At 47.3% G+C, this 16,303-nt stretch overlaps 1 protein-coding gene across 1 annotated transcript in view; it reads right to left on the bottom strand.

Annotated features, from left to right (window-relative positions):
- Positions 1-3,619: 3,619 nt before the first annotated feature.
- The window catches only part of NUAK1 (NUAK family kinase 1), a gene marked incomplete at its 5' end in the record, with an annotated part of 70,497 nt that continues 57,813 nt past the window's right edge, over positions 3,620-16,303 (bottom strand). The window contains 3 exons of the mRNA XM_080811020.1: positions 3,620-8,239; positions 11,076-11,208; positions 13,169-13,288. Of these exons, the coding sequence (XP_080667146.1) occupies positions 7,086-8,239; positions 11,076-11,208; positions 13,169-13,288 (1,407 nt within the window). The 3' untranslated portion in view covers positions 3,620-7,085. The remainder of the gene's footprint in view (positions 8,240-11,075; positions 11,209-13,168; positions 13,289-16,303) is intronic.

Raw genomic sequence — 16,303 nt, 5'->3', positions numbered from 1 at the left:
AGACACAATGCATCTTCCCAGTCAGATGGAGATGAACACCATAAATTTTTCATCTCTAGAACAGTAATTGGCACAATGTTTTAAAACCTGAGGGTTTTGAAGGGGCGGGGGGGTGGGAGGTTGGGGGAACCAGGTGGTGGGTATTAGGGAGGGCACAGATTGCATGGAGCACTGGGTGTGGTGAAAAAACAATGAATACTGTTACGCTGAAAATAAATAAAAAATTTTTTTAAAAATTGATTGCTCATTTTCCCTACAAGTCCCCACTGGAACCAGACAGTTGTGACAGCTTGGGGCAGGTTTTGTGACATGAAAACCTTAGTCTGCATTTTCTGGTCTTCTTAGAGCACCACCGCTACTCCACTTTCATGCCCCAAGCTTCGCACGATTCTGTGGATTAAAAACATCTTCTCCATAAATTTCAATAAATTGTCAGTGAATTTCTGCTGTGGAAACATATTCTTATTTAAAATTGCACGTCATGGCATGTATCTCATCTGGGGACCACCTGTCAAAGGAAGCGGTCATTGTAATTAAGGGTACACGAAGTCCTAAATGATCATAGCCAGTCCACATGAGAACTTGGCCACATATGTTTAGCAAAATACCACCTTCCCTGAACCGTGGTTGCCCTATGCCAATGGATCCACAAATTAACCCTATAAAGCTCTGTTTTGAAGACCCCAGGGCCTTTGCATATACAGTTCCCTTTGCCTGGAATACTCACTCTTCATACAGCTAGTTCTTTAAATCTCTGCCCAAATGTCACCTATCCAGAGATGGCTACCCTGACTACTCTTGCTGTAAGAGGTACCTTCTCCCTTAATTCTCTATCTCTGCACCCTATCCATTTCCTTCATATCACTTACTGTAATCTGTAATTTTGGGAAGGGGTTATTAGTTTGTTTATTGTCCATTTTCTCACTATCTAAGTAACCATGAAATCTACTTTATTTCTAAAATTCAAGGTGTATGAGCTAACAAAAACCCTTTAGTGTTTAAACCAGTTTCAGCTGGATCTTCTCATATTATTACAACAGATTTGCCAACTAAAATCTTCTTAACGAATGTATTTGCTTTCTATAGTTTTATATTGTTGTCTTCCCTGACACTATCAGTATAAATTAGAAATGCTCCAATGTCAGAGCACCTGGGTGGCACAGTCCATCAAACATCTGACCCTTGATCTCAGCTCAGACCTTAACCTCAGGATCATGAGTTCAAGCCCCATGTTGGATTCCACTGTGGAGTGTGAGGCCTACTTAAAAAAAGAAAGAAAGAAAGAAAAGAAAAAAAAATTTCTATGTGTCAAGCCCTGTATTAGGTACTTTATTTTATTTAATTTTCACAATAATTCTGAAAGCCAGGGATTATTTCTTTTTTAAGATTTTATTTATTTATTTGACAGACCGAGATCACAAGTAGGCAGAGAGGCAGGCAAGAGAGAGAGGAGGAAGCAGGCTCCCCGCTGAGCAGAGGGCCTGATGTGGGGCTTAATCCCAGGACCCTGAGATCATGACCTGAGCTGAACACAGAGGCTTTAACCCACTGAGCCACGAGGCTCCCCTGAAAGCCAGGGATTATTTAATGCTATTTTATAAGTGAGGAAAATGAGACCCAAAAGGTGTAACTTTATTTCATTAGCTCTGTCTCCCTTCTTTTGGATGAGCCACCTCTGCTGACTTCCTGCGATTCTGAAGGCACTGTCATTCGAGTATGCCAGGAGGGTGGACACATGATCCAGGAAAACCAATCAGAGCATCTCTCCATCTGGCCCCTATGACGAGGCTAGAAGAAGACACGTGACCCCCAGCAAAGCCAATCATACTCCTTCTTTGGCATGTAAATGCTGGAATAGTGAGCATCCGTCCCTGACTCCAGGATCACATGCTAAAAAGACCTTGTAACACTGCTACTACCATAAGCTGTCTTGCTGCCATGTGGAGAGAGCCTGCCTAAGAATGAAACCCAGATCCAGGGAGAGTGGGTGCAAAACAGGGCCTTGGCATCTCTTGAAGCCTGGATCTAGCCATGCCTGACTGAGACAGACCTTTAGACTTCACAGTTACATGAAGCAGTAAATTTGTCTTGTTACTTAACATGGTCTGAGCTGGGTGTCTGCCACTCGCTACTGAGTAAGGATAAAGTTAGCACCCTGTAGCAGCTCCATACATACTGTTCTCTCAGTCTTCCTCCATTGACCTCACCAACCTATCGGTTAGCAGGTGCGCCATGCCAATCCAGCTGCTCCTATTACCTCCCTAATCTTTATATGTCAGTGGATGTTGCTCTGTAACGAAAGGATTATGGACTCCCATTCATAATGAGTTTTACACTCAAGGCATCTTCATAGAAGTTCTCTCATTCCTTCTTTACGATAAAGGTAGCAATCCATGTACCCATCAGACAGACGAGAAAACAGAGGCACAGAGACACAAAGCAGTTTGCTTCATTAGCAATCAGCAAGTCCAAGTTGGAATTGAGAGTCCTCCCACGGCAGCTCAGCTGCAGAGGCACGGACAGAGAGGTCCTAATTCGGCAGGCCGCCTCATAAATATCCATTCCCCAGCCCTCCACCTTATCAGGTACGAGGCCATTTTAGCCAAATAAGCTCCATCAGATTGGGTTGCCAGATAAAATACAGGAAGCCCAGTTAAACCTGAATTTCAGATAAATAATTTTTTTTTTTTTTAGTATAAGCATGACCCAAATATTGCGCGGAATGTACTTATACTAAAAAATCATCTACTGCTTAACTGGATGCCCTGTGGTTTTATCAGCTAAATGTGACAAGATGTATCAGATGTTCTCCCAGTAGACCAGATAAGGGGTGTAAGTTGCAATTTCTTTGCAAAGTCAGATTTCTTGCACGGATCCCCAAACACTGCTATTCAGCACAGAGCATGACTCTGTTTGATACTACAGTAGAGTTTGATGTCATTTGCTATTGTGACTGGGATCCAGTCTTATCCTATTATTCATTCCTCTAAGAGCTTCCTAGAGGGTCTGTTCGTACAAGGAATAATGGTAAAATGGGACTCAAGATGTCATTTTATCAGAAGCAGAGCAGTGGCTTTTCCCATTGGGAAATACGGCCCATTGATCTTGGACCCTGAGCAATCAGATTAGCAGTCTGGCCGCCCTGAGAACAGAGGGGGTTGTTGAAGAAAGGCCAGGCACAGGGAGCTGAGCCAGGAGGAGAGAGAGCATGACTGGGTGTTAACCTTCCATGCTGTCTCTAGTCCAGTTTGAAGAAACCCATTCCATCGTCTCTTTTGGAACCAGAACTGAGAACATGTAAATTTGGAAGCTGTGGGGTAAACCAAGGTGGGTCATAAAATCAGGGAGAAAGCTAGGCTACAAGAGGAGGAGGAGAAGAAAGCCAGTGTTCAAAGAGGAGCAGAAAAAAGGGCCTGTAGTTCTCTAGGCCCTGCCTTCTCCAGTTCTGGTTCCAGCTACGCCGCTAGCTGCATTTCTTTTTCCAAAAACTTCAAATAAATTCCCCCTTTGTGTATAAACTAACTTGGGTGGGTTTCTGCTACATATACATATTCTGTCACTTACTTCATTAAGTAAAAGGAAATCAACCAAATAAAGAAGCAAGGTCCCATTTCAGTTCAGTTCATTGCAATTTATTTAATTTAAAAATAAAAATGGAAACAAACAAACAAAAAAAAAAAAGAAAAACAAAACAAAAGTCAATTTCCAATGAAAATACAAACATTTTGGGTTGTTATCCAGCTTTTTTCCCCCTGTAGGCTGTTCTGGGCTCAAACCAATCAAATGAACAAAAACCAATTTTGACTGGAGCCATAAAGCATGTTGCACCAATTAAATTACACCAATATATTATTATAATACCTTTGAAATGCCTTTCAGACCAATAAATAAAAAAAGACAAATTCAAATAAAAAAAGTCAACTTTTTATTACCAAAACAAAAAAAATAGAAATTAAATAAAAGTCACAACACGGATTAAAAAAAAAAATGTGCAGTCAAGTTTCTCTCTCTCTCTCTCTTTTTTTTTTTTTTTTTTCTTCTAGGAATGATACCATGCCAGTAAATCCCTACAGAACATTTCCAGTTTGGCAAAAAGCAGTCAGTTGATCATTCACATTTGTACTCAAGACAGCAGGCCAGAGCGACACTCCCCTGAATTTCCCCCTGAAAAGTGCTCCCCATCATCTGAAGAAGCAGCACCTTATAACAGGGATGGAAAGTCAGGGAGCACTTAGCATTTTCATTTCGCCTAGGGTCTTGAAGCACTTCCTGAAAACTGATCATGCCTTAAAATTTACCTGTAAAAAGAAGTATAATGCTACTCCTTTGGCAAATGTGTAAACTAAGACATGGAAAGGCCAACAGAGGCCAGGAAAGGACCAGGAGAGCTGACATGGGATCTCCCGCTTGGTCCACCAGGTCATAAAAGTGTCTCTCACTTGTAATTCCATGGAAATGAATCACGCATGACTTCCTTGTTCGGGGATTGGCTGGTAGGGATGATAGGACTTAATCAGGAAGCAGGGAGCTGCATGTCAGGGCTTTTCTATTCCAGGTTTTTCCTTGAAAAACATGTTTCCTTGAAACAGCATGTAGAATCAGAAGATGTTAGCAGAATGTCACAAGCAGGCGGGGGCCTGAGAGACGGGCTACCCCACTCCTCCAGTCCTCATTAAAGGGAAAACTTAGCCACCCAAACACTGCAGGTGTCTCAAGCCACCAGCTAGTTAGCAGCACACCAGGACTCAACTCAGACCCTCTGCCTCTGAGTGGAGGACGATCTTTGTCACAATCCACGGTCTGGGTTGATGGACAAAAGAGAACATGCATGTGGGGGGAGTTTCGGGGGGAAGGGGAGAAGTAGAATGATTTTCCTTAATAGTGTCATTGTAGAAGGATGGAAAATACTAAACGGACACAATCACTTAGCAAAAGGAAAAGATGTCTCACCATGTAGGTAGGTGTTATACCTTAGGCATATTGACAGCAACCAACGAGGCCAGCTGCCATGCATGCGGGACCAGCAGTGTGGCCATACAGGCTGTCCAGAACAGATTACACAAAATGAGACAAGGAATGGGAAGCTTGGAGGCTGCAGGATGCCCTCCACGCACCCACACTTCCCACACACACAATTGGCTATCTACAGATTTTTTTTTTTTCCCTTTGAACCTATACTGGAGCTCAGGAAGGAGGTATAATTGAATGAAAGAAACCAGAGAAGCTTCCCATAACACACCACCCAGGTGGACCTGAAGGCATGCACAAGCCACAACCCCAGAGCTGGTGGCAAGGGGAGAAATGGAGCCATCTTCTTAGGGCAGTTTTACTCCAATGAATGTTCTCAGTGCCTTACGGTGAATTCTTTTGCATTCTCCCTATAAACTACTATCTGTTGGTTTTCCCAAAAATACCCCCCAAGACTAGTCCTCCTTGTATATCTTTGTGGCTAGTACAGGCTGACCATCTTGAAACAAGGATTCCCATTTGCATAGCCAGTAGGATCTGAAGTCATCTCAAATTCCCCTATGAGACATTACTTCCAAACCCAGTATCTGAAGATGTCCCATTGTGGGACTGACATCTTATCACCTGTAATCTGGGTGTCTAGGTGTTACATACCTAGTTATATTACTTTTTATGATAAGACTCTTGCTATACCTCTTTTCTGCCTCCTCCAGAACCATCTGGATGGCTCCTTGGGAAATGTTCCCTCTTCTATATGCTTCCTCCCAACCCACTCTGCTCTTTCAACACCTTATTTATTTGAATGGGTAGAACTTTCTTTTCCCGCAAAGTCTAGAACTTCAAACCCATGACAGAATCCCTAGATACAGGGGGAGCACCTTATGGCCTACCTTTCTTTTCCTCATCCAAATATCCCACCTACACACTAACTCCCTAGAAGCAAACTCGCCCACCTCTGCAGATTCTACACTTGGTGGGTGGGGAAAACATTTGCTAGTAGTAAACAGGGTAAAAGGTTGAGCCAGTTACTCCTTTGGAGACTGTGGACAGCATCACATCCAATTCATGCAGGTGAGAACCCAAGAAGCAGCATTCCAGTTGAGATGTTAAAGAAATCGACAAATTGCCCTCTTGCTGGTGTGGACCAATTTCCATTCATCTGCCCAAAGACCTCAGAGGGTCCCAAGTTCTGTTACACACCAGAGCTTTGATCTCTGACATCATCCTCCTTCTCCCTGTCCACCCTTGGGAGGTTGTGCTAAAGAGCAAGGCAGACATTGGGAAAGAAGTGGGAGACAGCAAGAAGCCCCAAAATCACCATGGGCTGACTCATAAGTCCTTAGCGGTGTTCAGAGCATTCTCTCTCTGCCTCTACCATTCCAGGTAGAGGAACAAATTAACAAAGGACCCACTAGAGGCATGAAAGACAAGCATAGATCCTACAGGATGCCTCGACCCAACACTTTCAGGGCTTAGCCATGTCAGGGATGGTAAGTACATGGCACGGATGTTACTGCTCCCCTTCCCATTCCCAAGGCAGCCGTTGCTATTCAATCACAGCACTCCTTCCCATGTGCCTAGGGTACTGGCACCAGCACACCCAGCAGCCACTATCAATCGATCACCGATTCAGGTTCAGGTGGCTGAAATCTACTTGCCAACCCCATGCAGTCAGACCAAGCCTGCTCATGTGAGGAGGGAAGAAGCAAGGTCTGAGCTCACCCTAAGCAGATGGCTCCAGTCTCTCTTGCCCTTCCTCCAGGAGTATTTGGACAACTTTTAGGTATATGTTCCCTCTCCCATATGCTTCCTCCCCCCCTCCCCCTTAGTGCTGGCCAACACCACCTTGCCTGGACAGTTGGTCCTCTAGGAAGTGCCACAAAGTAAATGCCAATTAGGACCTAAAATCTGACTGGCAGTGGGCAGGACTGGCAGACAGCCCACTTCTCCCTTTCAGGTGCTGGCTCAAGGCTGCAAACTGGGCCAACCAAGACGGCACCGATCCTTCCTCAGTCTATTGTCACGGCCAGCAAAGAGGCAACCAGCTCACTAGCACAAGTCATCGCTCCCACGGCTCCCCCAAACCCACCCACCACCCAGCCCCACACCCTGGGGAGCTAGTTAAGCTTGCTGCAGATCTCCAGAGCTTTCTTGTAGACCTGAGTCACATCATCCATGTCCATGAGGAGGGAGAAGCTGCTGTCTCCCAGCCGGTTCCGGTACCGCTTTAGGTACTGGGGTCGGGGCCGGTTCTGGAGCCCCTCAAAGTCCTGGATCTGGAGGAAGTTCTCAGCAGAGACGCAGCTACGGATACGCTGGCGGGCAGGGCGATTCTCCTGCAAATCGAGCAAGTCAAAGGAGTCGCTGGACAGGACGCTGTCGTCACTGATGACGCTGGAGGGCCGGCTGTAGCTCCGGGAGAGGCCCTCGGCGGGGACGCCGGGCTCCAGCAAGGATTCCAGTGTGGGCATTTCAGGGCTGACGAGGGCCGGGTCCGTGGTCCCTGCTGAGTACTTGCTGCTGTGTTTCAAGATGCCCTTCCTGCGGCAGGAGAGGCCATGGGACGTCCCCCTGGCAGGGTCCGGGGGGCTGGGAGAAGGCAGGCCACTGCCCAGCCCGTCGTTCCCGTCCAACAGCTCCGAAGACTCACTGCGCTCCGGTGACGAGTAGTAACCCGACTCTCTCTGCTGGGTCTTCTTCAAGATGCCCTTCTTGGGCATCGTGGCCGACTGCTTGGGGCTGAGCTTGCCCGGCACCTCCGCCTCGGGGGAGCTTGGGAGGGGCACGGCGGTCCGGCCCAAGTCGGGCTCCATCTTGAAAGCAGAGGGTAAGGCAGGGCTCACGACGCCCTCGATGAAGCCGGTGCTGTGGGAGCGGTGTTCGCTGTTGCTCCGTTTCTTCAGGATCCCTTTGGGCCTCTTGGAACTCAGCTTGGATGGGCTCTCGGGCACCGAGTCCTGGCCGGACTGGGCAAAATCGTTCTCTTTCTTGGACTTTTTCAGGGACCGCTGCCGTTCCAGCATGACCTCAGAGGCCCCGGGCTTGGCCAGGCCCTTGATCTTGGCCTCGGCCTCGGCCTGCAGCCCCGTGGAACGGTGGTGCCAGTCGATGATGCGAGCCAAGAGCGGCGACTCGGAGTTGGGGAGCGCGTCGCAGTCACAGACGCTGCTCTTGTAGCCCCAGTTCACCCACCAGTGGTTGGCGATGTCCTCGATGGTGGCCCGGCGATCGGGGTTCACCATCAGCATCCACCGAATGAGGCCTCGGGCATCTGCGGCACGAGAGAAAGAGAATGATGCATCACCTGAGCCTTTGGCCTTGATGGGGCTGATGCTGCTGGCGTGGGGCGACATGCTCATGCAGGCGGGAGACCTGGTCCTGCCACCCCAGGGAGCAGGAGCCAAAGTCTTCCAGACGGTCCCCGGAAAGCATCATCGGGACACGGAACCACAGGCTAGGGCATGGTCACACGCTGGCATGTTTTCCATGCAAAGGAATGTCCTGGAACTACCGAGCTCTCCGTCAACTCAGATCTTCATTAAACGGGGAAGGCCAGGTGACTGGAGCAGATTCCAGACCCGACCCCAAGCAGGGCCCCACCGTTTCTTCAGTGGATATCATTTTACCAAAAGGGAAAACAGGGGGAGATGACCTTGGCTTTTCTATAGTCCTGTGAGGTGGTCTCATATAAACACGCAGTGCTCAAGGTCATGGGGAAAGTGTGTCGGCATGAAAAGGACATCTAGGGCTGAGATGGTGAGAGGGAAGCTCCTTGTCAAAGAGGGAGAACGAGAAGGATGGCACGTGTGGGCAGTGCGAAGGGCCATCCCCAAGGCTGGCCTGACCCTGGGCCTTGGCCAGGTCCTGAAACCCACGCCCAGTGAGCTCACCTCCTCTCCCTCTCTGACATAAGCCACAGCCTACTGAGCCGTCAGCTCACGCAGCTCATCTAGACCCGCTATCTGCTTACAGCCTGGCTGAGACATTCCATGTGCACGTTTTTGCGGCCAGAGAACTAGGGGAAAGCCCCGAAGGGATGTTGAGGAGGCCACAGGAACCAACCGACTCTCACAGCTTATAAATTGACTTTTAAGATCAAACCGTGCTCCCCCTATGGGAGGTGAATTATATCCTGGGAAGGCACCGCCTCCCCCTCAGCCACTTATGTGGGCTAATGAGTAGCTGGCAGGGGTCAGGCAATGCGATCAGGGGTGAGCTGTGCCCCTGAAAACTAACAGGATGTTCCTTCAGTCATTCAGTAAATATTTTCTAGATTCCTACAATGTGCCAGGAGCTGTGTTGGTACCAGGTGGGTCACCTGAAAAGTCTCAAAAAAAAAAAAAAATACATACATATATATAGATAGATAGAAAGACAGATAGGTAAACAGATAGATGTGTGTGTGTATGTGTGTGTATATATATATACACACACACATCTATCTGTTTACGTATCTATATGCGTATGTATTTATTATTCACAGATTCTGTATTATAAATTCTCCTGCTCACTAAAATGTATTTGTAGCCCCAAAATCAATGTGTGGGCACTCTCCCTGTTATTTATGTCCGTTTGCAAAGTGGCAAAAAATCTGAGTCACCCCCAGCATGCACGTATGCTCCCAGCCAAGGTCGAAGGAGACGACACCACCTTGCGTTGTTTCCACTCTCACACTGTAAACAGGTGTAATTTTCACAGCCTGTATAGTCCATGTTTTTCACATTTTTGTCCTTTTTGTTGGCGATTTCACTGTGTAAAATGGCCCAAAGTGCTAGCTCTGGTTCCCGAGTTCAAGAAGGCTGTGATGGGCCTTACAGAGGAAACACGCGTGTTAGATGGGTTTTGTTCAGGTACGCGCCATCGCACTGTTGGCTGTGAGTCTGACGTTAAGGCATCAACAGGATATTTTAAATGAGGTGTCTCTGGACAGAAATATACATAAAACATAAAAGGCTATGTACTGATCAGTTGACACCAATACTGTGACCAGAGCACGGGCCCTGTATTTGCTCGAGGAGCCATGCAGCCTCGGTATTCACTCACTCTGTGCTCATAGCAACTTTGTGGAATGTAACTACTGCAGAGAGTGAGAAATCGACTGTGTGTGTGTGTGTGTGTGTGTGTGTGTGTGTGTGTGTGCACGCATGCGCGTGCACATGGGCAGTGTCTCTATATAGGAAGGTCTGTGCTTACTTTCCAAAGCCGGCCAGGTGGACGCACTTTTCAGCCACACATCACACTCTCCTAGCAAGAGCTGGAGCTTGTGATCTTGGTTGTTTGGACCCACAGAGCGGGGGTAGAAGTGACATTATCTCCCTGCCCAGCACAGAAGGCCTGGAAGCTTCTTCTTCCTCCATCTTAGAACCCTGAGCTGCCATGAAAGACGTCGAGGATGCCTCCTGGAAAGAGGGGCCTGGAGAGGCAGCTCGTGGAGAGGGAGCCCATGGGGAGGAGCACTGAGCAACTGTCACCCAGTCGGACCCAGCCCAGCTGCCATCTGAATACCACCGTAGAAGCAACCCAAGCAAGGCTAGAAGAGCTCTAGCCAACCCAGGGAACGGGGAGCTAGGGTACCTAGCTCTTGTCTAAACCACCAAACTGATTCAGGGCGGTGGGGGAGGAAGGAGATCGAGTTGTTAGAGCAATAAATAATGAATAATAAAACAGCACCCGTGGGCCATGCCCCAGCTGGGGGCACAGTGGTGAAAGAAAGCAGTTGCCCCCCTCATGGCGCTGGGCCTGATGACGGTGGTTTATATGACCACGTGGACTAGAAAGGACTTCATGTGATCTCTCTCCCAAAATGTGAATTTACAGTGGAGAAATTGAATCTACACGGTAAAGACTCGCCCAGGTTCACCCAGCAAGCACACAGGACTCTTGGCTTGCCTGGTGTAGAAGGCATTTGTTCTAGAAGTTCCATTTGGGAAGGTTTGGGCAAAGCAGCCTATCAAGCCAGCTTTGCCAGCAGGCAAAAATCTGGAGAGAAAAAGAAGAGGAAAAGCAGGAGACTCCTTACAAAAGTTAAAACAGAAGCAAAAAAGTGTGAGCTACAGCGGGTAAGCCAACCACTCCCGCTCAACCACTGACCCTCTCAGGGCACGCACCTGACGGCTGCGTGGGCTCCCGGTACTCTCCGCTGCTGATCTGCCGAATGAGGTTTTTGTGATCGAAACCATCGAAGGGCATTGTTCCGTAAACGAGAGTGTAAAGCAACACACCCAGGGCCCAGCTGTCCACCTGGAGCAGAGAGACAGGACATACAGGAGCTGAGAAGCCACCCCTAACGACCGCAGGAACTGAATTTAGCATGTGGCAGATGGGCTCCCCCCTTCCGAAGCCTGACAACTGATCTGTGGTGCAGTTGTGGGCTGCGGCAGAGCCTGACCTTCTCATCTCAGAGACCGGGAGTCCCAATCTGTAGAAGGGCTTTCTTAAAAAGATAATCTCCTTAAATCCTCAGGATGATGTTGTGAAACAGGGACGGCCTGGATGATTTTCGGCCCCATTTGACAGACCCATCTGAGGCACATGAGAGCTAAATGATTTCTCCAGAGCCCCTCTGTGTCTCCAGGGTGGGTGCCAGACTGGGACACGGGGCTATTCACTCCAAATCCAGGCACCAGGGCCATCCAGCACCTTCTTCAAATGGATCAGGGGCTGCAACTCAAACGCTTACAAGAGCCAGGCCTGCAACCAGGATGAACAAAGCAAGAGAGAATGTGGGATACAATGTGGAAGTGCACGGACCCCCCTGACAGGGGCAGCCTCCCCTCAACTAACTGCTGCCACACAGTAATGTAGGCCCAGCACTGCCGGATCCTTTCAGGAAGTCAGAAACCAGACTTTTATGTGAAATCTCCCAATTATTGAATGTTTTGTCCATTTTCTTTTATAAAGACTAACATGGCCAGATAAAGCATGCTTGCTAGCCAGATCACAGGCCGCAAGCTTAGAACCCCAGAAAGAGATCATCGAAGATCAAAGAAACATTCATTACCTATGATGAGTGGACAGTGTCAAGTTTCTAGAGTTTTATAAATTGAATCCGATATTCCTCCCATACATTCTTATTTTAGAAAGACTTTCTCTTCACTACAACTGGTAGAGCCCCTTGGCATCCTTCTCTTCACCCTCCAGCCCTGCCTTCCAACACTGTCCAACAGATAAATATTTGGAGGGAGACATTTCAACCCACTGAGCTGCTGCTATTTAAAGGATAAGGAGTGGATGACTCTCTCTGTAAAGAGAACCATCCTTTCAAAGAGAACAATCACTCGCAACTCATCCATGTTCAAAATAGCGTTTTCACATACACATCTCTTACAGTGGCCTGAGAGCTTTAGGCATATAAAGAAATGTGTTTCTCATGCATTAGAAGGTGTGATTAAAACTGTATTTCCTTAGCGGAACCTCGCAGTCGGTTGAGCTGGGCCTCTTGGCTCTGGCTCAGATCATGATCTCATGGGTCGTGGGGTCACGTCCCACATTGGGCTCTGCGCTCAGCTCCAAGTCAGCTTGGGATTCTTTCTCTCCCTCTCCCTTTGCCCCTCCCACTCATGCTTGCTCTCTCTAAAATAAATGAATAAATCTTAAAAAAAAAAAAAAACCTGTATTTCCTGAATTGAAGATACATGCTGTCAAAAGATATGTGCAAAAAGATATTCGTTGCAGAGGTTGGGGTTTTTTTGCTTGGCTTTTTGGTTTGTTCTAATAGGGAAAAACTAAAAACGATCGGTCTAAATCTTGGGAAGTGATTAAATTAAGGTATATTCATACAATAAAAGATTATACCATCTTCCAAAACCACGTTTTTAATAATAACAAATTCAAAATATGTCACAATATAATTTTAAGTCAATAAAAGGCCACACGCACATATGTATACACGTATATATAATGATTGCTATTATTTTTTGAAATGTAAGAGATCAATACTGGAAAAAAGTCTAAAAGAAAAGTCGCAAAAATATTAAGTGGTTATCTCTTGTAGGGGAAATTGCAGGTAACTTAATTCTCTAGATTTTTCAAATTTTCTCCCAGGTATCTATGTTGTGGCTTTTATAATCATATGAGGAAAAACTTTCTTCGCTTGCTTGTTTTTTTGTTTGTTTGAAGTATTTCTTATATCCAGTTCCTGCTGTCCCCGCTACCTTTCCTTCCCTGCCCACACCTCCATACACTCCAGTAACTTGCTCACCTCAGGCCCCCGGTAAGGCCTCCCATTGACAATCTCAGGAGAAGCGTAGAGTGGGCTCCCGCAAAAGGTTTGCAAGAACTTGTCCTTCTGGTACAGGTTAGAAAGCCCGAAGTCAGCAATCTACAAAGAGAAGAAAGACCCAGAGAGGCCGGTTAGCGTTCCGGGGGCACCTACCTTGAATCATCTGAGCACTAGAGCACCTGGGTGGGTCTGCCGGCTGGGTCACCATTTTTTCTCCAGTCCTCAGTTTCCATCAAAGAACCAGCCCACAGGACCAGGCCAGTGACTCCCAGCTGCAGTCCTTAGCATCATAACAGAGTCTGCTGGATCTGCACCCTACGCCTTCTCTTAGTTACTCCAAACTGCTCCCTGCACGGACCTGACCTTCACTTCGGTTGAGACCTGCTCTGAGAAACACCCACAGAATCACAGGCTTGACGTTTCCGATGCACAGGACAGCACACAACTATTAATCCGGAAATAGTCCCCCTCAAATCACATTGTACTCACAGTGACTTTGGAAAACTGTGGCCAGTGCCACTAATTCGACCCCCTTCTCATCCACCCCCACTCTACCAAGAATTCCATTCTGCCAACCTCGTGACCCTAGATGAAACAGACCCAGAGTGCTAGGTTTTGAGTCACCAGATATCAGCCCAAACTCTGCCACTAGCCATCTGTGTGACATGGAATGGGTCCCTTAGGTACTCTGAGCCTCAGTTTAGCCACCAGAAAATGGGAACCCAGGATCCTTTCCTGTTCTGGATCACAGGGTTAGTGCGAGGGGGGAAAAAAATCAATCACTCAAGATGAGACCATGAATGTAAATCTGTAAGTCTTCAAATTCCGTACGAATGCTCTGCCTAACCCTGTTTCTCTGACGGGCACACCCGTGCAATCATTCTCTTTTCTCCTGGATTCTTGAAGTGTTTTATTCATTATCTTTTATGGCAGCACTCTTCCCTGTGTGAGCGTGTGAGCGTGTGCATGTGTACATAGGTGCGTAAGTACATAGAATCACATATATACATGTCACATAGACACGTGTCACGTTATGTATGTACATATACACATATGGAGCATATATAAATACATATGCATACATATACACACACACACATATATATAAAGAATAAACTCTCTCTGTCCGTCCGACTCTCAGTTCCCTGAGGCAGGCGGCACGTTCCACATTTTCTCTCATCCATGTTTCATCCACTGCTTAGTACCTGCCCCCAACCCAAGAAATACTTGTCACTCAAAATATTTTGAAAAGCACAAGACAACTAATAGAATATGCAGAAGAAGAAGAAACTCAGTCCCCACATACTGAACAACTTCCAATTACCAGGCACTGCTCTGAGCACCTCACCCTCTCGAATCCAAGCCCATTTACAGACAATGCGAGTATACATCACACCACTGAATGGTAGAGCTAAACATGGTTCGGATGGCAAATTTCAAGCTCTGGCTATTTTGCTGCAATTTTTTAGGCAGATCAAGAAAGTGGGGTTTCGGGAGATGTGGGAAAGCGTCTCAGGAGAGCTGGCTAGCAGGCGGCAACGCAAAGCCATACCTGCAAACCTTCACTCCAGCCTTCCGAGATGAGCCGCTGCGGGCTTCTGCCATTCTCCGAGTGGATTTCCACTGGAGGCTTATAAATAGGCTGAGCAATTCACATGCCCGGAGAGCAGCCCAGCCCCGGCGGCGCTGAGGCTCTGTTCTGAATGCAGCCCCAGAATAAGCCTATTTTCTAAAAGTCGCCCCTGAATGAATGAATGGAATGCCATTGAAAGCAGCTGGTGTATAACTGCCTTCAGAAAACGCGTTCTCCGGGCTCAGATTGCATTTAATTGCCCTGAATTCCACTTTCTTATCAAGGCCTCTGATTCGCTTGCAGGAAGTTGGTTGGAAGCTTATGAAGTGTGCCCTGTCCGTCAGAAAAGCAATGGATGGAAGGGCCGCAGCAGCCCAAGAGCACATCCCAGGGCTTTGTCCTCAGTAAGCGCAGCCAAGGCCAGGCCCCAGCAGAGTACGGGGTGGGGGGATGGGGGAGACTTCCCCTTCCCACCCCCAGTGTCCAAGGCTTCCAAATACATGCATCTGTGAGAGGTGCCCACCCCCGCAGCGTGCGGATCCCTGCACGCACACGCTCACACCGGAGTGCTCCCAGTCTGGGCGCCCTTGCTCTCTGCAGCCGTCCTGAGAAGGGTGTTTATGTTAGGGCCCAATCCCGTCCCCACACACTGATGTTTATCAGCCTCTCCCAGTAAAACTGTCATTGCCGCTGACAGAAGATTAATAGAAATGTAGATTAGTCTGTGTTCTCGGCACTTCAACGGAAAAGGAGTATTAATCAACACACACACAGTTCTCAAACCTTGAACCACCTAAACTCGGGCGGCAGCTCTAAGATTTCACGCCCTAGGGAGCCTCCATCGACCAGAGGGCAGCAATGGCCACTGCTTATAAAACTTCTCAAAGCCTCAGCTTCTCATCTGCAAAGTGGGAGGAGGAAGAGCACTGACCTCCAGAGTGTCGTAGTGAAAATTAAATGATGAAAAGCATGTAAAATGCTTAGAACCGTCACTGGCACAGAGTTGGGGCTCGAGAAATCTTTGCTTCTCGCCCTTAAATCCATAATAGCAGCTTTATCAACCTCACAATACTCAAAACAACACTGGTTTTTCCATTTCAGGTAATTATTTTAAGGCTTCTTTCTCAAATAAATATACTTTTGAGAAGCGAACTGAACGAAATAAAAACATTTGAGTAAAAGAGCACAGAAGATTTGAGGGAAAAGGCAAAAGCCAAGAAGACAGTGAAAGAAATTTGGGAAATTTGAAAAAAGCTGAAATTTGGGAAACAGTGATTTTAAACATAGTAAGAGAAAAACAACTGAATGAAAGTCTTACATTGCTGACACATGGGTAACCTCTGGAGAAAGCTAACAACTCCACATTTTTGCTGGTGATGGGATTGTCCCCCTGCCCATTATGGGCTCCAAATCATGTCCCCACACTAGGCTGATATCCCATTCCGCCTGGGCTCTGGAAAGGAATCTGAGAAGCCAACTCTCAGGTCCTTAATTTTTGGAGTTTTTGGTACTGTCAAGCCGTTCTAGAGGTGTGCGCTGCT

Source organism: Martes martes (genome assembly GCF_963455335.1).
Source record: "Martes martes genome assembly, chromosome: 8".
NCBI classification, from domain to species: Eukaryota; Metazoa; Chordata; class Mammalia; order Carnivora; family Mustelidae; genus Martes; species Martes martes.
This window is presented reverse-complemented; position numbering and strand designations above follow the sequence as displayed.